This window comes from Dipodomys spectabilis, unplaced genomic scaffold (genome assembly GCF_019054845.1).
Source record: "Dipodomys spectabilis isolate Male_0828 unplaced genomic scaffold, ASM1905484v1 ptg000051l, whole genome shotgun sequence".
Taxonomy (NCBI): domain Eukaryota; kingdom Metazoa; phylum Chordata; class Mammalia; order Rodentia; family Heteromyidae; genus Dipodomys; species Dipodomys spectabilis.
Genome location: NW_024870728.1, coordinates 5302418 through 5327750, shown reverse-complemented (window position 1 = coordinate 5327750; position 25333 = coordinate 5302418). Strand labels below are relative to the sequence as shown.

General features: G+C 42.7%; 1 protein-coding gene across 1 annotated transcript in view; it reads left to right on the top strand.

The window, feature by feature from the left end:
• Positions 1–23954, top strand: part of Rhbdd1 (rhomboid domain containing 1) — a 139740-nt gene extending 115786 nt beyond the window's left edge. The window contains exon 7 of the mRNA XM_042679355.1: positions 21743–23954. Coding sequence (XP_042535289.1) covers positions 21743–21837 — 95 coding nt within the window. The 3' untranslated portion in view covers positions 21838–23954. The remainder of the gene's footprint in view (positions 1–21742) is intronic.
• The last annotated feature ends 1379 nt before the right edge of the window (positions 23955–25333 follow it).

Here is a 25333-nt window from a genome sequence, read left to right as displayed (position 1 = left end):
GACCTTAATTGTCCTCACTTTGCCCACCTTTGCCTGAATTCCCTCAGTCATATCACCACCCTATTATTCTACAGGATGGTTCTAGTTAACTCCCCTGTGACCCCAGTGTCATCAAGGGTCACGCTGCTTCCCCAGACTTACCTCACAGTTTCCCAGGCTTTCCTCCCGGGGTCCAGCCTCTGCATTATTTTCTATTGCCAGCTCACTGCACTCCACTACCTGTAGACATGGGCTCTTCTAATAGCTGAACTCCAGATCCTCTTTCTTCTCCCTAGGCCTTACTTACTATTTATATGCCAAAAATTTCTATATTTATCTTGTCAACCCAGATCTCTTTCTGAACTTCTCAAAAAAAAAAAAAAAATATATATATATATATATATATATACCTGCTGAAGGACATCTCAAATGTAGTCAGTGTGAAACCAAATTTCTATTTCTTTTGCACCTCCCAACTTGTTCCTTGTCAGTGTTGCCTCCTGGATGTAGTTAGTACCAAGTCCTCAAAATATGTCTCCAGTTCTGCTTCCCTCCATGTCCACTTGTCAGAGCCACGGTTACCTATAACTGGATGGTAAGAGGTGAGGATGGAGCAGTACAAGCCAGATCACAGTAGGCCCTTTAGTCTGATCTAAGGACAGGGTTTCTCGCTAAGATAGGAGCCTTTAGAGGAGTTTGACCAGAAGGGTAACATAATCTAGTTTAACTGTTCTATTTACATTATTAGCATCAGTTAGTTGTGTGCAGACTTCTGATTTTGGCTGTCTATATGCATACAATCAATGTACACTGATCAGCCTCCCCTCTTCCATTACTCTCTCTCTCTCTCACCACCCACTTCCCAGACCAACTGGGACAAGCGTTCTTATTCCATTTTCACACATATACATAATGTAGTTTGACTATATTCATTCACCTTTACCATCTGTATTTTTCCACCCCCATTTCACTAGATTCCCCATCCCAGACAAGACTTCTCATTTAACTTTAAAAAGTCTCCTGTGGTTGTTGTGGTGATGTAAGATGTGGAGCAGAATCCTGGATGGAATAGAATTCTTCAGAAAATATACCCACCCAGAAGCTCAGAATGTAACTATTTGGAATTAGATTCTTTGTGGATGTAATTAAGGATCTTAGGGTGAGATCATCCTGGATTGGAGTGGATCCTAAGTCCACTGAGAAAGAGAATGCAGTCATAAAATTCAATGTATATCCTACAAGAGGAAGAAATGGGGTTGGATGAGGAAGAATGATGAACGAGAGAACATTGATCAAGATGCCTTGTATTCATAAACTACCTTGTTCAATGGCTACTTCTTTGTTCAACTACTTAAAATAATAAAAACGTTTTTAAAAGAGATATATTTTACCAGTATATTTTTTACAGAGGACACCAAGTCAAAGGGCATTTGGGAGTGAAGAAACACTAGAATCTAGAGAGAATGGATTCTGCCTAAGCCACCAGACAAATCTAATCCTGAGAACACATCAGTTTTGGACTTCTGGCTTCCAAAAATGTGAGAAAATAAGTTTCTGCTATTGCAAGCCACCCAGTTTGTGGTAACTTGTTATAGCAGCTTTGGGAAATGGATAGAGGCAGCAAGAGCAGAGGCAAGAAGACCTGTTAGGAGTCTGTTTTTGCAATCAGGAGAGAGAGGACTTTGGGTCCCACTCAGGTGGTAGCATTGGAAGAGGTACAATGAGCTCTACTTCTGAGTACATTTAGAAGGCAGAACAGAATGACTTCTGTTCCAGGTTATGACTGGAAGAGAAAGGGAGGTGAAAGAGGACTGAGGGAAGATAGCACAGGTTTGCAGGAGTTTGGTTTCGGGTTGTACATGAAGAGGTTTATTAGAGGTCCACATGTGAATGGTGAGTAGATGGCTGGATACAAGATTAGGAGTGTCACATCTAGAGATTTGTATGTGCAAGTCACCAGGATGCTATAATGACTTAAAATTATAGAAGTGTGTGTGAAATCTGCAAGGGAATATTGATGTTGAACAGCTGAGCACTGGGGTCTCCATTATGTGGGTGCAGGAAAAAGGAGGTTTGAAGAAAAAGAAGTGAAACAAGGTAACACAGCTGCGAAAAGAATCTGACGTCTTGGAGGCTGAGTCAGCCGGCCCCCAATAGTCCTGGTAGGATGAGGCCTGAGGACTGATTCATAGCTTTGTCAGTGTGGAAGTGAGCAATAACTCCACGAAGGCCGTATCAGGAAACAGAGTATGACAAACTCAGAGATACTTTTATAGGTGGTGGCTCTAATTGGATTGGTGTGAGCACAAAGTTGGTGCAACAGGAGAAAAAAAAAGGCTGGCAGAAAAAATGCATTTTTATCAAGGCTTTCTATAAAATTTGTACTTTGAGTTAAGAAAAAAATATAGCATTTTCTTGACTGAAGTTAGCTTGTAATAAACTCAAGAAAGAGCTTACATGTGAGTCTGTATCCAGATGCTGCAAACACTAGTGCCCATCAGCAAGGAAGTTGTTCCAAGTGTCTTAGCTAATAGCTCTGGCAGCCGATTGGCTGCCACCAAAGACAGCACCAAGAATGGGGTAGCCATGTGAGGGCAGTCAGACAGACTTCTTTCTTGGAACTGTGCTCTCCCCCCACCCCCAGGCCGATTTGTCAAAAAAGTCTCCCCACAATTCTTAAAGCCATATGTATTTTGAGAGAAATGTAATCCATGTGTTCTTGAGTCATTTTTTGCCTAAGTCATTAAGGAGCTATTTTGTAACTGTGATTTCATATGTGAATTCTTTTCAATGTATTTTTAGTAGATTGTCATTTTTCACAGTACTATATTTCTCCTGCTTTGGTTGGCTTTATTTAAAGAAGCTGGACGTCACCAAATGCATCCTGTGGTGAGGCACAAAGGAAATGTTGGTCCCTGGGTCCCCACAGGGCTTAGTGTTCTGGGTGTTATAACGCTTCTCCTCTTCAACGCCTCGTGCTATAGCCTGGGCTACTTTTAACCTGTCATATCACTATCCAAGCCACTGTGCACCCCTAGGCTGCACTTCTGTATTGTCCTATATGATCCTCTGTCTTCAAAGCTGAGCTCATTTTCCCCTTTACCCACTCCCATTGCTGGGGGGGACTAAGGTGTTTCCCGAGGTGCCTACAAAAGAAAAGGAAATTGAATTTGGGCAATCTCAAACTTTTATTTTTAGGACAAATAGAAGATGCTGTCTGCTTTGGGCTAAAGCTAATTGAAAAATTTTTGTAGCTAAAAGAAGCTTTAAAAATAAGAAAGAAAGAAACCCTACATCCTTTTAGAGTCTCATGATATGGATGAGAGAGAGAGAGAGAGAGGAAGGAGGGAGGGAGGGAGGGAGGGAAAAGGCACAGGAGTTGAGGGAGGTTGAAAATAGGAGAAAGAACGGCACACTTGTTGGAAGTAAGGCATCCATGACATCTGAGGGTTATTAGATAACATGCAAAGCAAGGATGGCCCAACTTTCTACCCCTCTCAGTGGATAAGCTCCGTGGGATAAATGGCGTGAGAGGCTATATGGAGAAACACAAGATGACTTGCTGTTTGCTCCTCAGAGCTGAGGAAATCCTATGTAGGTCAGAGTTAACCTAGAATTGTGATGGCTGGTGAGCCTGTTTGCATGATGTGGTAGACTACTCTAGAAGTATGACAGTTGTTGAAAAAACATGTTTGATTCTGTACCTGATGTATGGCATTGAATCAGAAGTCTAATAACTAGTTTGGGTGTATTCTTTCAGTTGGATTAACTCACAACCACCACCACCCCACCTTGTGTCCCACTAGAAGATGTGTTTATGTGTGTTGATATATGCACATTTGCATGCATGCTGATGGCACATGTGTTACAAGTCAAGAGGCAGCCCAGGGACTGAATCATAGCATCTTTTATAAGATATCCACAAATGTGGATGCAATTGTCTCAGTAATGTGTCTCCTCATTAGATTGAGCTCTCTGTCTGGGGAGACACAGGGAGGGTTTGTGAGGTGAATCCAGGAATGGAAGGAGACAGAGATTGTACTACAGCGCTCATTCTACAGATGGAGAGAGTGAGGCTGAAGGAAGATGAGCAGTTTCCCGGTCTTTCTCCCCAGTGCCCTGGGTCAGCCCTCGGTACAGTGTTTCTTAGGCTCCCCATGATGCTTTTGCACCTGTAGCCACATGTCTTCTCTTGCTATCCAACCTTTCCTCACTTGGAAGACTAGGAAGTTACAAGGATGTGAGAATGGCTGTACTTGGCACACAGAGAGAGAAGAGACTGTAATGCATAGACTATCAACATTTTAAAAAGAGGGAAAGAAAAGAAAAAATGACCACAAAGAGATGCAGGATGCATTGCTATTGAGACCAAGTCTGCAAGTGTCACCAAAACTGTTGCGATGGATCTGAAGACAGCAGATGAAGGGCATCTGACTTAGCAAAAGGGCGAGACCTGTTTCTACATAATTCTCTTAGGGTATAAAAAAAAAATAAAGACACGAAAGTCCCAGCGAGGACAGCACCAACATGGGTGCTCTAAATGGAACACACATCTATGACTCATTTGAGTCATTTATAGCTTTAAATACCATAGAGGAAGAATTTATAAAACATGCCCAAACAGCCTCTCTTTGATGTGGTGAGCTCTTTCAAAACCACATTGTTCAAATTTATGCTAAAATGCAAAGCCTTCGTGGTAGGATTGGAGGAATGGAATATAAAAGTACAACTGTTCAATTTCAAAGACAAGACTTACAACCTGAGAACAATGAGGTGGTCCCAGTGCAAATTTATGAGCTGTTAAACCTCAAAGGGTTTCTTCAATTAGCAGTAAAGGCTTCTCACATGTCTGCAGGCTGATGTAGGGGCTACTCTTCATATAATTTGGAGGGGGTGCTGTTTTATCAGAACTTTCCCCTACTTTATTTATCCTGGGTGGCAGCTATGGTGCTGATCCCTGGGGAAGCGGGCAGTGTTTGATCTGCTAACTGTGCTATAGGGCCAAAGACCCTGTTGCCTGGCTCAACAATGTTCCTGGGACAGTTTACAAATTATACATGATGCATCGTACTGTAATTGCTCCACTGTGAACTTGGCTTGACTTTCCAACACAAAATACCAACATTCAACTTATTTTACGATTTAAAAAAAATACTTTTGGCTCATAAACATCTGAGGACATAACAGTCTCATGAATTCCAGTGTGCTATTTTGGACACACAGCAGGTAGCCATGAGTGAAAGGCCACTCAGATTTACTTCATATTAATGTGTATGGAGAAAGGGGTGGTGGCAGTCATTTAGGCAAGGTTACAGTAAATGCAAACTCAGAAGAACTGGGAATAAGTTGAAGGTGGGTAAAGCGTGTAAACTGGGACACCAAAGACACAAGGTCCAGTGCTGTCCTTGACTACTGGGCCTCCGTTTCCTCATTTTATACTCCAAGGGAGAGGACTGCAAGATTTCCAAGTGCCCTTTTCCCATGAAGTCAGGGGTCTTGGTGGTGGAGAGTCAGACCCAGCCTGACAGTATACTCCACCATTGTTTAGGAAAAGATGGTGACCATTCATTCATTCATTCTTTCTTTTGGTAGTAGTGGTTTAAATGTAGGGATTTGAGCTTGCTAGGCAGGTGGTCTACCTTTGAGCCACACCTCCAACACCTGTTTTATTCACATTAGTTGTTTTTCAGATAGGGTCTCAAGTTTTTTTTGCCATGCACTGACCTTGGCCTTCTTGTCTTTTTTTTTTTTTTTTAAATTTTTTTTTATTGTGAAACTTCCATACAGAGGGGTTACAATTACATGGGCAAGGTAATGAGTACATTTCTTATCAAGCATTGTTTCCTCCTCCTTTGTTTCCCCTTCCCATCCCTTCCTATCTCCCCCTCATGAACCCCCCTCACCACCCCTCCCCCTGAGCCAAAGATGTATAGTTCATTTTTGACATAACATCTTGTACATCTCATTGGTGCAATGGGTCCACCTGTATCCCTATTTAAACAATTTGTTTTTTTCCTTCCCGTCCACAAATTATACCAACATCAAATACAGTGAAAATAGGGGTTATACCGTGGGGGAGGGACATACAAAGCCACAAAGAAATGTCTTATAAATATGTTAGAAACAATCACAAGAAAGAAAAAACATTTGAGTCCTTAACTTGAGGTTCATTTCGCTTAACATCAACTTATCTGACCATTTCTGCTTGTCTCAGACATATACTAGTTATTGCAGATAAGGGAAAGCATGGGACCTATGTTTCTTTGGGCCTGGCTTACTTTACTTAATTATTGCAGCATCATTTACCATAGCTAGGATATGGAACAACCCAGATGCCCCTCAGTAGATGAATGGATCAAGAAAATGTGGTATATATACACAATGGAATTCTATGCCTCCATCAGAAAGAATGACATTGCTCCATTTGTTAGGAAATGAAAAGACTTGGCCTTCTCTTCTTTACATGACCTAGTAGTTGGGATTATATATGTGTGATTACCACACTTAGTCTTTTGTTTGAGATGGGTTTTGCTAACTCTTTGCCTAGCCTGGCCTGGACACCACCATCCTCTTGATCTCTACTTCATTAGTAACTGGTATTATAGATATGAATCACCATGCCTGGTTCTATATGAGGTATCTTCTATTTTCTCTCTTTTTATGGTGATACCAAGGACTGAACTCAGGGCCTCCTGTTTGTTGGGACGTGTTTACCACTTGATCCAGGTCTTCAGTCCTTTTGATTATTGGTTATTTTCCAGGTAGGGCCAGCCTGGGCTGTGATACTCCTACCTGTGCTTCCTGGTGTGGCCAGGTATAAAAGATATACATCATTGTACTTTTGATACCTACGCTGGCCCCTAAACCATAGTCCTCCCAGATCTGCCTCGCATGTAGCTGGGATTATAGGACTAAGCCATTGTGCCCAGACCTACGATTACGCTAAGTGAGAGGGCCTCAGGTTTTATGTAGGAAACATCACCTTCTGGGATCCCAGAAGAGAATCACAGTTGATTATAGTTGTACGTCTGCCTTCATGCCCCAGCCTGGAGTCCAGACTCCAGACACTTACACCAGGCCTCATGTGATGCTTCCGCCCGCAGTATTTAGAAATGACACGTAGGTGCCAGTGAGGTCCTAACCCCCGCTCCTCCTGCCCTCTCCAGTGAGACAACAGCCAGACATGTGAAGTGACATGGTTTCTCTCCTCTTCCAGAGGCGTTTTAGGTAAGAGGAAGAGCACTCAACTCAATGGATCCCATCAGTGAGTGGCAGTGAGTGTCCTACTCAGGATGGGTGGGGCAGGAAGAACAAAGGTCCCAGGGAGGGGAGGCTCACAAGTCTCCACACTTTGCAGCAGATTCTCTGTATTGTGGCACTGTACTGGGATGTGCTCCCGTGATGCTGCTGGGAGCAAAAGTCTTGCTTAGGGCTTGGGGTATCATCCATGAGGCCCCTTGTTTACCTCGTCCAGTGCTGTAGGAGTTGGGTCTCTCCATATTCTGGAATGACAGGGGTATGCAGACAACTGGACAGATAGAGGACCTAAGAGGCAGTGTGGGCATCAGTTGTACCTGGCCACAGAGATGAGTAAGGCAGTTTCTTCTCTTGAGAAGCCCATTTCAAGCCTATGATTGAATTGAGTGCATGTATTTGCATCCATGCGACTTGAGCAATAGAGCCAATATTCAGAGGCACAAGGAAGATTCAGAGCTGGCTGGACCAGAGAGGTCATCCTCACACATCTTCCAGATGCTGAAAGTGAGTTCAGGGGAATGTGGCACTGACCAAGGGCCCTCAGCTCCGTGGTCTACAGTGATATGCCTCCTTCTGCCTCACTTTATGTGCTCCACAGAGCCTCAGGCAAATGAGGTCACCAGCCTCCCACAAGGCTTTGTCAGTCTTGATCCTATAGCCCAGAACCCAAAAGGGTTAAAGAACAGTGGCTTCCCTTTGAGGTCAGGCTACACATACTCAAAGGTGCTTCTGGAAGACTGTTCATCTTCTCTTGCTCCTTAACTGATTTCCTCTCTTCTGGTTCAGGACTGAACAAAGGCCTGGCCAATTCCAAACTGAAGCGAAGACTTTAATTAGAACTCTGGTGGCGGCACAGGTATAGAGAGGTTAGAATCCTAATTATTTACTCCAATTGTTACATCTACAAAACTCTCATGTCATCTCAGAGGCAGCCCTTCTTGGTTGCAGCTTCTGGGGGAAGCAGAAAGGAACTCTCAGGAATAGGGAGCTAGGAAGACAAACAGGCAAAGGCATGATCTCAAGATGCAATCTTCATATTTACTGACTCAGGCTCTGCTTAGAGAAATGCTTTGATAAAAATACAGTCAACTTCAGGAAATGGTGCTGTGGCTCAAAGCCGTGAAGCACTAGCCCTTAGTACAAAAGCTCTGGGGCAGAGCCAGGCCCTGAGTTCAAGCCCCAGGACTGGCACAAAAAATAAACAACACCAAAAACAAACAAAACAAAAGCAAAAACCATTTTCCAGAGGCTGAGATCTGAGGATCTCAGTTCAAAGCCAGCCTGGCCAGGAGAGTCAATGAGAAGTCTCATCTCCAATGTTGCCAGAAGTAGAATTATGGCTCAAGTGCTGGAACATTAGCTTTGCGCCAAAGAAGCTCACAACAGTGCCCAGGCTCTGAGATCAAGCCCCAGGACCCACACAAAAAATAACAAATAAAAACACAATCATCTTCAATTCTGTCAATGAATGAGGTGTGGATCCAAGTTCTTCTCCAGTTACACACTCAAAGGACATCAGTGATAATCAAAGGCCCTGATCTTTCATGAATGAAAATTTTTGTCACTTTTAGGCTTGTGGCTTGTTTACTAATGATACCACTACTCTCTTCTCTGAAAGAAAATAACTTGCTGAAGAAGAATGGGCAGAGATAAAGTGACCCTGAGAAGTTACATCTTTGAATCATATCATTTGTAAACATTCCTAGCTTTGAACTTCATAAAAAAGAGAGCTTTGGACTTCATAAATCAGCGCCAGTTTCTGAATGGGAGCAGCTTTGGGTTAACAGCACAGTAAAGGAGAAAGCAGGCTAGAAAGGAGAACAGGAAAACATCAACGCCTTAACTTCTTCAGACAATGATGCTAGACACCTCCTCTGGGCACCGACATTACGATGGCCACAGCATCTCTAGCACAAGAAAACAGCTCATGTGATTTCCAGAATCATTATTTCCTTGAATTGATGGCAGGAAAATCTCACTCTGGGGAGGACACACAAATGGGTGAGGAGCTGGTGAGGAGAGATTACAAACTTGCAGGCTTTTGGGAACACAATTCAGTCTCTTTGCTTCCTCTGAGATTCATCAAATGTGTCTGAGTTCTGGGGTTTTGCACACACTGTAGAACAGGCTGAGATGGAGATGCATTTATATCCACCTCCACTGGAGGCTCTCTAAGGCATTAAAAACTCAAATCATCTCCACTTTTCAGATAGCGTATGTTTGATGAGTATATAACTACCCACCCTAGAGATCTTGGCATTCATGCCCTCACGGCCTGGGGCTGCTGGCTCAAGCCAGGAAATTGGCTCATGAAGCAGCACTGCAGCTTTTGAGTTTCGCTGAAGTTGGAGACCCAGACCCATTCTGGCCTCCAGCGGCCCCAGAAGTACCCAGCCAGAGCTTATTTTTCTTTGGGTCTGGCTTACTTCACTTAGTGTGATTTTTTTTCCCCCAAGTCTTTCCCTTTCCTTCTTTTCAAAATCTAAAAGAAGATCTTTGTGGCCTTTATCAGGGACCTATTGCACATAATGGAAAGCTGCTTCTCTACTCTTTGGAAAGGAACTACCCGAGGAGGGAGGAAGGAGATAAGGATGATCCAGTGGAAGTGATAGCCTGTTCTTCCTCAGTCTGGCCTTCAGCCTGAGAAAGGGAGTCTGCACCTGGAAAGGATATTGGAGCAGTTTCCTCTAGGCCTGTCTCTCTCTTTTCCTTTTCTTGGGGGGTGGAGACTTGACAGCACCTATCTCGCCATAAAACTCTAGAGACTTGATCGTGATGGGGCTGGGTTGGGTCATCCTCCCCAAATGCCCCTCATCCTCCAGCCTGCTGATTGGGAGCCTCCGCTCTTCATGACTTCTGTTGTACATAGGCACCAGAGATGCCTATGTGCCTTCGATCTTGATGAGGGCTCTGCACAGCCTGGCTCTCCTTAGCAACTAAAAATCTCAAAGAAGCTTTCCTGTGAGGGCATGGATGCCAAGATCTCTAGGGTGGGTAGTTATATACTCATCAAACATACGCTATCTGAAAAGTGGAGATGATTTGAGTTTTTAATGCCTTAGAGAGCCTCCAGTGGAGGTGGATATAAATGCATCTCCATCTCAGCCTGTTCTACAGTGTGTGCAAAACCCCAGAACTCAGACACATTTGATGAATCTCAGAGGAAGCAAAGAGACTGAATTGTGTTCCCAAAAGCCTGCAAGTTTGTAATCTCTCCTCACCAGCTCCTCACCCATTTGTGTTCCAGAATTCAGCTGTGTGGTGGAAGAGTCTAGAAACTAGGACTGGAGATTCCCCACCTCCCACCATGTATGTTCCCTTGGGGGTCATAGCCCTATTGACCCACCTGACCAGTTGCTCCTGCTCCCTCTCTGCTTTGCCCTGATGGCACGTTAGATTTTTCTGTCATTCGCCAAACGCTATTGATGCCCCCATCATATGTCAGGCTGCTTCATTCCAGGGACTGGGTGAGTGATGCTGGTCTAGTGCCGTCCAGGGAAGTTTTATAACAGGTGTTATATTAAGGAAAACTTAGTCCATTAGTGTCCTTGAAAGTATTTTAATCCAAGATTGAGTAAGGCACAACCTGCGAAACTACAGTGTCTCTGGTTCTTACGGGGTGTGATCCAAAACCTTGTATCAAGTCAGATTCCATAGGGGTGCAGATGGCCAAAGACTAACATAACCCACCAGTGGCCAAAGTATGTGGGCTACTGGCAGGTTCCTGGGCCCCACCACTGACATTGATCTGGAATCTCCCAAGTTAAAACTTTAGAATGTGCCTCTTACCAAACCCATGTTTGGTAAGTTCTAGAGTCTCTACTGATCATCATCACACTGAGGCAGGCAGAGGAGACGCCTTCCAAAGGCCACACCTGCAACACTTATCACCTGGAGCATTATGACTAATGTGGATATGGGGCCCCGTCTGCACATGGGATCAACGTGTCGGGCATAGTTGGAATGAAAGCCAGATGAACTACCCTTGTCCTCCTTCCTTCCTTCCTTCCTTCCTTCTTGCCTGCCTGCCTGTCTGCCTGCCTGTCTCCCTGCCTTCCTACCTTCTTTCCTGCTTCCTCCTTTCCTGCTTTCCTCCCTCCCTCTCCCCTACATTCCTTCCAGTGTTCTCCTAGGATAGCATAAGGAGAGGAAACAGAAGAAATGAGGATTGGGGACAAGTCTAAGTAGAGTTTTGAATGAAAATATGAATCAGTAAATTTATCCACTTTGATTAGATTGAAATAAATTGCTTTAGTACCATACATCCAGAATTGGTCCATCGACTTTTCTTGCCTTTTCTGACTTAGAGTTAAAGCAATAAGGGTACTCAGATCAAAGCAGTCAATAACACAAGACAATATGCACAATAGCAAGAGTTAATTCTGCACTTAGAACTTGTTAAAATACCCTTGTCCCTACCCTTATCTCCCAGTGCCTGTCAATGCCCTCTGCTAAGGAAGAATTCTGAGCTGACATGGAAACTGCTAGATGCTGGCAAATAATCTCTGGGTTTCAGACCATCCAGACAATAAACAACTCCATCATATTCAGTGCAGCAGCTTCTCTAGAGCCCATCTGTTTCAAAATAACCCTAATTCTGCTTACGATGCGGAATGCTTTGTTGACTGGAATCTGTCCTAGTTTTCTTCAGCAGAGCCAGTGTCATAAGCCTCTGGTTCCACCTGCTGGCCAATGCAAACATTGGAATGAAAGATACAGTGAATCACATCAAAAGCACTAGAGTCACCTGGGAGCTCAGTAAGCTCAGGGTGCCTAGGCTGCCGGCAAGCCCGGCAAAATTGGGAACTGTTTCTTAACCCCCTGGCGCTTCACACACTCAGACCCCATAGAGAAGCACTTCACCTGCAGTGAGGGAACTGGAGTCCAGCTCAGGCATACCCTGTGCATCATCCCCAAGCTGGAGTGACTGGCAACAAAGCCAGCCTGAGACACCGCCCCCCCCCCCCCCCAATGTATCCTTGTGACTCTTAGTGGCGGAGAGCAAAGGGTTATTCCCTCGGGATTCATTCAGCAACAATTTAAAGTGGAGAAACTTGATAAAAAATAGGACTTAACTAAGCACTTGGGGTTAACAAGACCAATAGTCTTGCTGATAGCATATACCCCTGATGTGTGATGAGGACCCTTCCCCTCCATGTGGTTCCTCATCCAGACCCATAATCTTCTAATACTGTGGACAGACATCAGACAAACTACGTGAGGGGCATTCTCCAGCAGATCTCTCCCCATACAACTCAACGCTGCCAAGGTCATGGTAGACTAGGGAAGATAGAAATGACCACAAACCAAATAAGACTAAGGAGACATGATCAGTAAAAAAATATACTGTTGTCTCCTAGATTTTATTGTAGAACAGAAACAGGAAATGAGTGGGAAAATCATTACAATCTTAAGTAGTCTGGAGTTTAATTCTTAGTTATATGCCAGTGTTAGCTTTTTAGTTTTGAGATATACCATGATAAAATAGTGGTATTAAGGGAATTGAATCATCTATTACTTTTACAGCTTTTCTTGTAGCTCTAAAATTGTTCCACATTAGCATTTATTTAAAACAATTTTCAGTCTTAATAGCAGGAAGGGCACTGAGTGAGACCAAATGAGTGGGAGGACATTGCCAGAAGAGGACAGCAGAGTGAGTGGTTCTCTGCCCAGCTGCCAAGGTTAGAGCAGAATGGCTTGATAGGACAGGCCCGATGGGACTGTCAAAGGACAGGAAGACAAGACTTCAAACACAGACATTCTTTGAGGATGAAGGACATAGTTGATGGCAAGCCGCAGTCTGGACCCAACAGGTCTTGGACGGATCTAATGTTTCATTGTTGTTTTTGAGTTCAGTTTACTTTAGCATAAATAGTTAAAAACGTTAAGCCTCAGTTCCTCATTTGTAAAAAAATACTAACAAGGAAATTCTAACTGGAGGTGTAAAAAGAATTTTTAAAAACCACATATAAAAATATGAATGAGAGCCAGGTACCTGTGGCTCGTGCTTATAATCCTAGATACTCAGGAAGCTGAAATCTCAGGATTGTGTTTCAAAGCCAGCCTATACAGGAAAGACAGGAGACTATTATCTCCAATAAACTGCATGCCAGAGAGAAGCAGAAGTGGAGGAACTCTGGCTTAAGTGGTAGAGCACTATCCTTGAGCAAAAAGAAGTTCCGGGACAGCACCCAGGCTCTGAGTATATTACATATATATGTAAGAATCTCACCAACATAAAATGAGAAATATAAGGAAACAGCTCAGCTCAGATTGAGTTTTATGAATCCATTTATGGACACAGAAGGAAAAGCAGAGGTACGTGCTGTTAAAAGTCAGTAGAGGGCTGGGAAGGTGGCTCAGTGATAGAGTGCTTGCTTTGCATGCATGAGGCCCTGGGTTGGATTCCTCAGCACCACATAAGCAGAAAAAGCCAGAAGTGGTGCTGTGGCTCAAGTGGTAGAGTGCTAGCCTTGAGCTGAAGAGTTGAGGGACAGCGCCCAGGCCCAGAGTTCAGGTCCCACGACTAACCAAAAAACAACAACAACAAAAAAAAGTCAGTAGAGTGCAGACTTTAGGGTAGTGATAGAAAGAAGGTATGAGGAGGAAATGAGAGAGGGGTAACAGTGTTTCAAAGAAATGTACTCTGAAAATGGGTTATACCATGGGGGAGGGACATACAAAGCAACAAAACAATCATCTGATAAATATGTTAGAAATAGGGTTACAGGTGGACCTATTGCAACAATGAGACGTACAAGACGTTATATTGAAAAACGAACTTTACAACTTGGGGGCAGGGATGGGAGAGGACAGGGATGGGAAGGGGAAACAAAGGAGGAGGCAACAATGCTTGATAAGAAATGTACTCATTCCCTTGCTCATGTAATTGTAACCCCTCTGGTATTTTCACAATAAAAAAACTTATTAATTAAAAAAGAAATGTACTCAATGTGACCATATAAGATGATGCTAAATGAAATGATCTCCAAGATATGGACACAAGAGGTTTTTCTTTGTTGTTGTTTTTTGTTTTTAATGTGATATATTTTTTCCTTTGTGTTTTTTTCCTATGGTTTATCTCCTGTTGTCACTGTGTTTGATTTTGGTACCCTGGGTATTTTGTATATACATTTATCTGAATTAGGGAAGGGAAGGGGAACAACAAAATGGTGAGACAGAAACAAAGGGTGAACCAATGCAACAGCAATACTCACAAGACAATATGTTGGAAATGAAGTGTGTAGCCTGGGGGGAGGGGATCGGGGGAGGGAAAGTAGGAGAAAAATGAGGGAGGGGATAACAAGTTTGACAAGAAATGTGCTCACTGCCTTATGGAACTGTAACCCTCTGTTCATCCCCTTTACAATAAAGATTTTTTTTTTACAAGAGGGTGTAGGAGCTTATGAGTGCTAGGAATATTTTGTATTTTTCCCTGTATAGTGGACCCACATGTTCAGTTCATGGAAATTAATGAAGTAATATACTCCCAAAAGAAGAGTGGTGGCAAGCAAGGTGAGCAAGTAGCAATTGTCCAACAGAGGTCAGGCCATATGTTGTCTATCATGTGGAAAACTAGCCTGGGCGTAGTGGCTCTATACTGTAGGTTATTCTGTAGATCCTGTGAATACCCTGGTGATTTTAAGGCATGGAGGGAAAAGTACAGGAGGCAGAGTAAAAACTGACTTGATCAAACATGAAAGTGTTCTCTCATCAGCATGTTACCTTTCTTTTCTTTTCTTTTCTTTTTTTTGGTCAGTCATGGGACTTGAACTCTGGGCCTGAGTGCTGTCCCTTAGCTCTTCAGCTCAAGGCTAACACTCTACCACTTGAGCCACAGCGCCACTTCCAGTTTCTTGGTGGTTTATTGGAGATTAGAGTCTCATGGACTCTCCTGCCCCGGCTGGCTTTGAACCCAGGTCCTCAGATCTCAGCCTCCTAAGTAGCTAGGATTACAGGTATGAGCGACCAGTGCCTGACGGTATGTTACCTTTCTTACAAGTCATAACAAAGCTTGCATTTTCAAGAGAGAAAGATCATATTATAGCCACTGACTCAAAAATTCATGTGGCCTCACTCTCCTTGAGTGCCCCTCCTGCTTTTTAAAGAATGTCTCTAAATTGTTAGACCTGGGGTTTCTCCTAGACCTTTTAGGTCTTTCGCAATAAAGGACTTAGCAACCAGCATTTCAGCATACTTTTCAATTCATAGAATTCTAATAATGTACCATTCTTGAGAGAGTATGGGTCCCATGCTGCTGGCCTCATTTGACAATAGAAATCCCAGAAAATGCTGATGATTTATTTAGCACTTTCCTGGTTTTTTTTTTAATAGTGGTTTTCTCTTTCACTCCCTAACTTAAAGGAAATATATCACTCCATCTTGCAACTTCCCTTTAGTATAATTTCACTGAATAGCATAGAGCATTCATCAGATCCATAGGCAGATCTATGAATACCAGCAAATTAAGCATCTCTATTTACATGGATAGCCAACCGTAGAGAAAATGGCCATCAACTTAGGGTACTCTTTGTAGCAATTCTTATCTGGAGAAAATTACTTTCCTTCCTATAGCAGTAAAATGCCAAGGTTACTGCATTATACATAAAGGTGGAAAACTGAAAATTTTCTCATCAAGAACCACAAATCAATAAATCTTATGATCTCACTACTGGTGCTATAATTGAGCTAAATTATTGTAAACTAGGCAGTGTTCTTGAAGTCCTTTGAAGCATGCTCATTGTTTCTTTGGATAAAATTGAGGGCTGACCCCCATTTACAAGAACACAGAGGCAAGTTCTCATAAATACTAATATTCCATGCCAGGTGTGTTACAGCAGGGTCATTTCACCTAGGCCTGTAAATGTTCAGTGCACAATTTAACTAAATGGAAAAAAGTGTGGGTGAGGGAGGAGGGACTTGGCAGGGAGTGGCAAGGCTTTCCAGCTTTTCCAGAGAAAGCTTATTGAACACTATTAATTGCCTTTATGATATTGATTTCTTAAGGCACATATTTAGTAACTAGTGATTCCACATTTTGTATAAAGTACTGCCAAAATGGCCTGAATGCATAATTGGATTCTGTCTTTTAAGAAGTCATTAATTTTGCCATTACATTTTGTGTATATCTTGTACAGATTTAGTTCCTTATGACCAAATAGTTGCTTAACACATGGTTCTTGATAATGGTAAAAATGTACAATCACAGTTTCCACTGCTCAGTGGGCATTTACATTTACTGCATCTTGCTAAGCATTTCTTACGCACTGTTTCTTGTAATCCTCTCAACAACCCAACACAGATGGCCCTCTCACTAGTCCCATTTCATAGAGAAGGAAACTAAGACCAAGACAGGGTAACCCAACTGCTTAAAGGTGTGTAGCTAATGAGCAAAGGAATTCCACCCCAAACTCCAGAGTTCTGAAAGAGACTGTTCAGCCCCCTTGTTCAGCAGCCTCCCCTCACACAGAAACCAACCAGAGCCTGCCCAAATAATGGCTTTTATCCATGGGGTCTCGGCTAGTGCCAGGCAGATTTAGGAAGCCATCTCCTGATTTCCTACCAACACTTGTCCCATTGTACTATTCAGGACATATCTTCCTCCTCCTTCCCATCCGAGGCAGATGCAGGCCCTCATGAATTCAGGTGCGCATCATAAATGTGAGACATGCATGCAGGACCATTTGGGGATCCTGGAGCTTATAGAGAATAGTAATAGATGTTGTGACACAAGTAGAACAGATACAAACAGTTTAAAAAGCAAATACAAAGGCAGGGATTTGGAAAGTCACCTGAGCTTACCTGAAACTGAGTGGACAAGCCAAGGGACACGTCTCCAATGTGGCCCTGGCCCTCAGTGCCAACACAGAAGATGGTGGGCCAGTCCACCAGCTTTGTCATTGTCCTTGAAATATCAAAAGTCACTTTATACTTAAAACTTTGATTAAAAAAATTCTAGCATTCATACAGGAAGTAATAGAGGAAACTCTAGGGCTCCTTAGCACAAGCCGGAATTTTCTTAATAAAGACCCAGAAACACAACAAATTAAAGAAAGGCTGGACAAATGGGACTTCATTGAACTGCAGAGCTTCTACATGGCAAACATAGCTAGCAAGATCAACAGAAAGTCCACGGATTGGGAGAAGATCTTCACTAGCCATCCAACCGATAAGGGTCTCATATCTAAAATATACCTGGAACTCAAAAAATTAAATCCCCCAACAACAAATCTTCAAAGAAACAACTGCCCAATAAATAAGTGGGCTAAAGACTTACAGAGAAACTTCTCTGAAGAGGAAAGAAGAATAGCCAATAGACACATGAAGAAATGCTCAACCTCTCTAGTCATAAAAGAAATGCAAATCAAAACAACATTCAGATACCACCTCACCCCAGTTAGAATGTCTATAATCAAGAACTCTAATAAGAACAGATGCTGGAGGGGATGTGGACAGAAGGGAACCTTACTACATTGCTAGTGGAAGTGTAAACTTGTTCAACCACTTTGGAAAGCAGTATGGAGGGTACTCAACTCCATGTAGAACTCCCCAATGACCCAGCAATCCCACTTTTGGGCATGTACCCAAATGATCACAAACAAGGCCATACTAAACCTACCTGCACAACTATGTTTATCACAGCATTATTCACGATAGCTAAGATATGGAACTAACCTAGATGCCCCTTAGTAGATGAATGGATCAAGAAAATGTGAGATACATGTGGAATTCTATGCCTCCATCAGAAAGAATGACATTGCCCCATTTGTTAGGAAATGGAAAGACTTGGAAAAATTATATTAAGTGAAGTAAGCCAGACCCAAAGGTCCCATAATTTCCCTTATCTGCAATAACTAGTGTATGTCTAGGACAAGCAGAAAAGGCCAAAAGCGATGTACATATAACCATATAAGATGATGCTAAGCAAAATAAACCCCAAAAAGTGGACATAAAAGGTTTAATCTTTCTTGCTGCTGTTTTTAATGTACTTACAATGTGCTAATTTTTTTGCTTCTTTTGTATGTTCTTCCCCCCTGGTATCACCCCTGTTTTCACTAGTATTTGATTCTGGTGCCCTGCAGCTTGTTACATACATTTTCTATTTGGGGGAGGGGAAGGGAAACGACAAAATGCTGAAATAAGGATAGAGGATGACCCATTGTAACAATGAGATGTACAAGTCATTATGTTGAAAATTAACTTTACAACTTGGTGGGGGAGAGAGGAGGAGTTGTGGAGGTGGGGAGAAAAGGGATGGTAGGGAAAGATCAAAGGAGGGGGTAACAATGCTGGATAGGAAATGCACTCATTACCTTTCTCATGTAACTGTAACCCCTCTGTACATTATCTTTACAATAAAAAAATATATATATATAAAATTCTAGCATTCAGAACAGTGTAGCGTTTAGAGCAGTGAACAATCCAGTAGTTACTTAGCAGAAAGGTATCTCTGCTATTATCAGAAATATAGTTTGAAGGATTTTAAATGCTCAGACCATCAGGTATGATTACTCAGACCTGGCTGTGGTAGTGGTGGTAGCGAGAGCTAATGGTACTTTGATGCTGTTAGAGAGCTGAGCCCGTCTTGTAGCCATTCTGGACTTTGAGCCACTCCTTTGATTATAGCAGAGGCCCATAGAGTTGAGGGCTGACACTATTTTCAAGTATCAGTGAGCTCCCACATATCCATGAAAAAAAAAGATAGACTGAGTTTTGGTAAGAAGATAGGGAATGGTGAGTAGACATCATGTTTACCATGTTTGGTGTTCTAGAAGCAATGGAAATTGGAGAAATAGAAGAAGTCAGAAAAACCAGTGTACAAGTTTTCCTTCCCTTTTTGCTGGTCACGTGACCTCAGATGTGTGCCTAACCCTGTGCCTTACTTGCTTCATCCATAAACTTGAGGTGAATAGATTCAGAGTGAAAGTGAAGGGCAGCGGGGCACCCTGAAGTAGCTCTGTAAATGGAAGTGTGCCTTGTCTCCCCTCTTGCCATGAGTTTTCTACTACAGCATGTGGCATTTCTTCTGTTGTCTGAGCCCTGGTTCTCTTCCAGGGCCCCGCAAGTGGGGCCAACAGTGTGTGTACCAGCTGCTCATTCTGAGAGCTGGCCCAGAGGAGCCTTCCCCGCCTACCCCCTCCAACAGTCCCCCTCCCGCTCCCTTCCTGGAAGCAGTATTCCTCCCAAAGGACTCTCGGTGCCCTCTGAGCCTTGGAAACACCACGTGGACACCGATTCCCTTAGGGAGCCCATGACTCCTCCAGCTTCCAGGGCCTTGTGCCCTGTGGCCTGGCGTCAGCGTGCCACGTTGAGCCGCTTTTGCTTCTGCCCACAGCTCTTTCTGATGGGGTTCCCTGCCCATCTGGAACAGGGTGTGAAGCACTTGCCTGCACTCTTGTGCAATTAAATTAGCCTTGTTAACAGAGTAATGCTGAAAGACAAAGCAGGATTTGGATTGGGTCACATAAAAGAACTTCAAGTAATAAACTAGCATTGATTTAACATGTACATTTGTCATTTCAAAGCATCCACCATTCCAAGAGGAGTTACTTCCCAGATACATATGGCAAAAACCATAGAAAATGAGTCTTAATCTTATAGTATTCATTAACATGTTCATTGTGAAAGCCTATAAGCCTATCAAATGTTGAGTGTCATCTTTAATCTAACTTAACAAATTGACATGTAATTCACTATAAACGCTGAAGTAGAGCGTTACGCAGTAGGAGCTTTACACAGGAGTCCTGTCCAGGACAGGCCTGCTCTGATCAGTGGGGTTGCATTAGTTAGGAAGGGCTACAAAGACTCCGCAGAACATGCAACTAAAATTATAATCTGGCTGGCGCCGGTGGCTCACGCCTGTCACCCTAGCTACTCAGGAGGCTGAGATCTGAGGATCACAGTTAAAAGCCAGCCTGGGCAGGAAAGCCCATGAGACTCTTATCTCCAATAAGCCACCAGAAAACCAGGAGTGGCACTGTGGTTCAAGTGGTAGAGCGCTAGCCTTGAGCTGAAGAGCTGAGGGACAGCACCCAGGCCCAGAATTCAAACCCACAACCAACAATAAATAAATAAATAAATAATAAAATAAAATTACAATCTGGACTGAGAAGACTCAATTTCCCACCACGTTCTTTAGCATCTTTTAATTTTGATTCTAACCATTGTGTATCAAGGTAATCATGCCTGAGGCATCTTCTATCTTGGAGAATTAGCAAGAATCAAATATTGCATTCCCTCTTGAGAAAGCCACTGAACCTGTCCCCCGACCCTTCCCAGCCCAGCCAGCGTCTCCAGAGCAGCAGGCCCCCTAGGGCAATCCTCTGGGAAGTCATAGTGAGGGGCTGTTAATTCCATACATCTATTGGTCAACAGCCATGTGCCCAGAATTGTTGCAGGCCCTGGGGATCAGAGAGAGAGGTAAAGGGTGCCTTAGAGGAGGAAGGAGGGCGACACAGATGGCAGCACCATGGCAGGATACAGCTCCTACTGAATGAGGGGAACCCACAGGAAGGTGCTGAAAGCTCTTCCCCTGGGGCTGGTCAGGGGTTGGAAGAGAGAGGAAGACATTTGGTTGGTGTGACAGGAAAGAAGAATGGAGTTGGCAGAGCCATGAAAGTGAAAAGGTGCAGCCTTTTTAGTCCAAGTGTATAGACTACTTACCTGTCCTCATCCATTGGTGATCTTCTCCGGGCTCCCTCCTCAGGGGTATGGAAGCTCTTTTGTGCATTTCTGTTGCTGGTCCCCTGAGATCAAGAGATAGCTATTTTCCTTCCTTTAATCGTTCCTCAAGAGTTGGTTTTTAACGTACTGACGAAGGTGCTTCCACCGCTGCAAAGTCTGCACCGTATTTGCAGACTTCAGCAAGCCTTTTTCAATAATGACTTCCATGGTCTCTTACATAACTATGAAATAGCATGCCTGCATTTTTGTCTTCACCTTCAATCAGTACAACTATTCCTGCTCTATGCCCATTCTGCCTGTGCTTACCAGGGGCAGGAGACAGCTGTGTATCTCAAGTATGATTTGAGCGTGGAATGGGGCAGGAGTGGCTGGGTAAAGGGAGACCCCAAAGGCTTGAGTCAAAGTCAGCCAGCAGAGTTGGCAGTGGGGAAGTTAATAAAGATGGCCATAAAATATAGACACAAATCACCAGGACACTATGGAAAGTTAAATGGTGCACATTGTTGAGCTGATTGAAGGAAAAATAAAAGTAGGGAAATTACCAAGAAACTTAGAATGGGTCAGATTAAGTTCATAGACTGAACCACACCACAAAAATACTTCCTTGATGTTGAAATTAGTATTGACAGCTAATGTTGAAATATGTTTGTGGTGTGTCTTCTGCACATTAAAATAAAGGTGGTACCAAAATGAATGTGGTTGTTTTGTTTTCGGTTTTTTTTTTTTTTTTTTGTCTTTGGAATCTTAGGGTGTGTAAGTCCTTATAAATGTCACAGTGATGGATCGGCAGTGTTTGATTTTTTTCTTCACTTTCTCACTGCAGGAAATACCAGAAATAGCCCACCGCCCTATGGTTTTCGGCTCTCACCCGAAGAAGAAATGAGGAGACAACGGCTTCACAGATTTGACGGCCAGTGAAGTGATAGAGCATCTTCGGAAGATGTGGTTCAGTTGTCCATTTTCCTTCCATTTGCTTGAGCCTCCTTCCAGCCCCAACTTCATTTTAAACAAAAGCAGAGTATACCATCATCATCCCTGATTGCTTCTGTATGCCATGGACTCTCACCCTGTCACCGCCCTACATCTAGATTCACGGTCAGATTGACTTGTCTGGAAACCGGGTTTGTGGCAGGCAGCTCACAGCTTTCTAGAAGTGATCTTATTCTCCATCCCAAACCAGCGGTCTCTTCCTTAACATTGGGGCCTTCTCCACACTCCATCCTTTCCTCCAGACTCTGATTCCTGCACCTTGTTTTGCAGTCGAAGACTCCACCTTCACAAAGAGATCATCCATTTTTTCTGCCTGGAGTGCTTGAGGCTTACATTGGCCAGAGGTGCAGTGCAGTGGTATTCCCTGGTCTTCTTGGCATGTTGCTGTGGTGACCATCAGGATAAAGATATGCTCTCTTCCCAGTATGCTGTGGAGAAAACACCTACATCCACCACTAGATGTCAAGGGGTACCAACAATTTGGATTTATAGCTGCCCACCCTCCCCAGGACAGCATGTGTGGGCCAGGGAGATGGGACTTGGTTAAACAGCAAAGCAACAACAAGTGCCACATACAGAATCGGGCAAAAGCGTTCAAAGGATTGGTTCCTAGAAGTCCTTTTTGTAGAAAGTATTGTTTTTCCTCATAAAAGTGCCTCTGAATTGGCCCTGAAACAAGTTGTCCTGGACAAATGTCCAAAGCATACCCTAGGGCCCTACGATACTAAAATACACCGATTGTCAGGTCATTTAAAGCATTCTCTGGTGCTTGTGTTTCATGTGTAAAAGGACAAAGCCAAAATGTATTTAGTCATGGAGTTGCTTATTTTTAGAGAGAACTAGAAGCAGCAAAAGATGCTTCTATTTTAACTCATCTATCATCCATATATAGTTTTCCGTTTATGAAAGTCATAGAAATGCCATCTACATGCATAGTCTGGAAGGAAGTTTAGCAAATAGAACAGAGATTATCTCTGGAGATAAAATACTTTGCTTTCTCTTTTTCACAATTTTATACTGCCTTTTAAAAAATATGTGTATTGTATATATTGCTTTGTAGTCAGGAAAACTGATTCATACAATAAATCAAGGGAAAACACAGTAAAACAGACTTAAAAATAATTAATATGTGGCCATTGAGAAACTTCAAAACAAACAAATAAATACATAAACAATTATAAAATCATGTGCATTCATACCACTTGGAAGAATACGCAGGATTAACATTTTGAATGTATTCCATCACAATGACTTCTTGTATACATTTGACAGACTTGGAGCATACTGGTTGTGCAGTGTTGTGTCCAGCTCAGGGTCTGAATTTGTCTGGAAGTGGCCTTGACCCTTGCATATAAATGAGCTATGAAACCTTGAGATCTGGGAGAATTATATCTAGCTACTTGCACAATGACACCTGAGATGCTTGATTTTATTTATAATTGATGTAAAACTAGAGCTAGTAGATAATGAGAATTGTACCTGAGTCCAGTAGCTTTAGACATATTTAAAATGTTCAAGCTAAATCATTCCTGCCTCTCAAACTATAAATTTGACTTCTATTTTCCTATTCTTACATGCCATCTTTGATAACATGGAAACTGTCCTGTAGCACTCATATTTTGCCCTTGTTATTGTTATGGTTATTTGTACATACCTATACCAAGGTGTGCCTTCTATGTGGGGGTGTGGGTTATAAATCACCCTGACTTGTATATCTCCCATAGTCTCCACATTTTCCATATTCCCCGTCCAAAGGCTTGTGGTAGGAACTCATTAAATGTTAATTTCTCAACCAAGTGTTTTCTATTGTATTAAAAGTCAAGTCATATGTATATATGGAAGTATTTTCCTGTTTTAATATAGCAGTACCTCCTTCATTTGACCTGTCACATATGAAAACACTGGAATTACATTTTGGATGCTGTAACTATAACATGAACACTATTTATGGAGTGGAATATCCTAGAACATTTAGAAATGTGGGAGAGGTCATTTTGATTATAAACCAATTATTTTTTCACAGCAATAAAGATGTTCTGGAAATTTTATTCTAATTAGTTAATGGGCTTGTCTATAACCACTTTATTCAGCATCTTTTTTTGTACAATAAGGAATCTCCAAATTCATGTGAACAAACTAGAATTGGGTTGAGAAAGATGAACAAAAGCAAGTGCATTACACTAATGATCTCTAATAGGAACTAAGCATTTAGAGCTGATTTTTTAATTTGGTGCCTTTGTGTAGCAGTAGTTTCCTGATACCCCTTTGTGTATGTAGTTCCCATGGTTTGATGTGGTCAGTCAGATGACCTCTTAATTCAGAATCAGTTCTTGCTTCTTGGTTCTCAAGAGGAAAGTGTATTTAAAATTGCTTCCTGTTAAATGACCTTTGAATGTATTACCTGTGATTCCACTGTAATGACCTCCTCTCCCTGTTTAAATGCCTTCTGGCAAAGCTCATATTAAGCTAAATTCCTAGCTTTAGTAGAAGTAGAGTCAGGCTACATATTTGACACATAGTCTGTCTACTGGGGAGTAGGTTAAAAGAATGAGGGATATGAGACACACCTCCCACAGTGGATATTAAAATGGGGACCAGTTCCTAGTCTTAATCCCTAGTGACGAGTCAATATTCATAAAGAAATGCATCCAGTTAGTCATATACAAATCTACATTTCTTCCTTTCCCTTCTCATGCATCATTACAGTCATTTCTTAATTTTAATAGTTTATTCAGCCCGTAGTATTTATCTTAGCTCAGATTCTCAGCTTAACAAAACATTGAAGTCTCTCTCTGTGTCTCTGTCTCTGTCTCTGTCTGCCTGCCTGCCTGTCTGTCTGTCTGTCTGTTTCTCTCTCTCTCTCTCTCTCTCTCTCTCTGAGTTATAAGGCTTAAACTCAGGGCCTGGATACTATCACTGAGCTTTTTTGCTGAAATCTAGCACTTGAGCCAAAGTTCCACTTCTGTGGGGTTTGGGGTTTTTTGTTGTTGCTGCTGCTGGTGTGTGTGTGTGCACGCTTAATTGGAAATCTGAGTCTCATGGACTTTCCTGCCTGGGCTGGCTTCAAACATCAATGCTCAGATCTCAGCCTCCTGAGTAGCTAGAATTATAGGCATAAGCCAGCAATGCTCAGATGGTAATTTAAGTTCCTTAAATAGTGCAACTCTCTGGGGTGGAGAGGAAGCAAGTATGGTAGGGTTAATATGGTTCATTCTTTTTTTTTTTTCATTTGCCAGTCGTGGGGCCTGAACTCTGGGCCTGGGCACTGTGCCTTAGCTCTTCAGCTCAAGACTAGTGCTCTGTTACTTGAGCCACAGCACCACTTCCAGCTTTTTCTGCTTATGTGGTGCTGAGGAATCAAACCCAGGACGAGGCATGCAAGGCAAGTACTCTACCACTGAGCCACCTTCCTAGCCCAATAGTA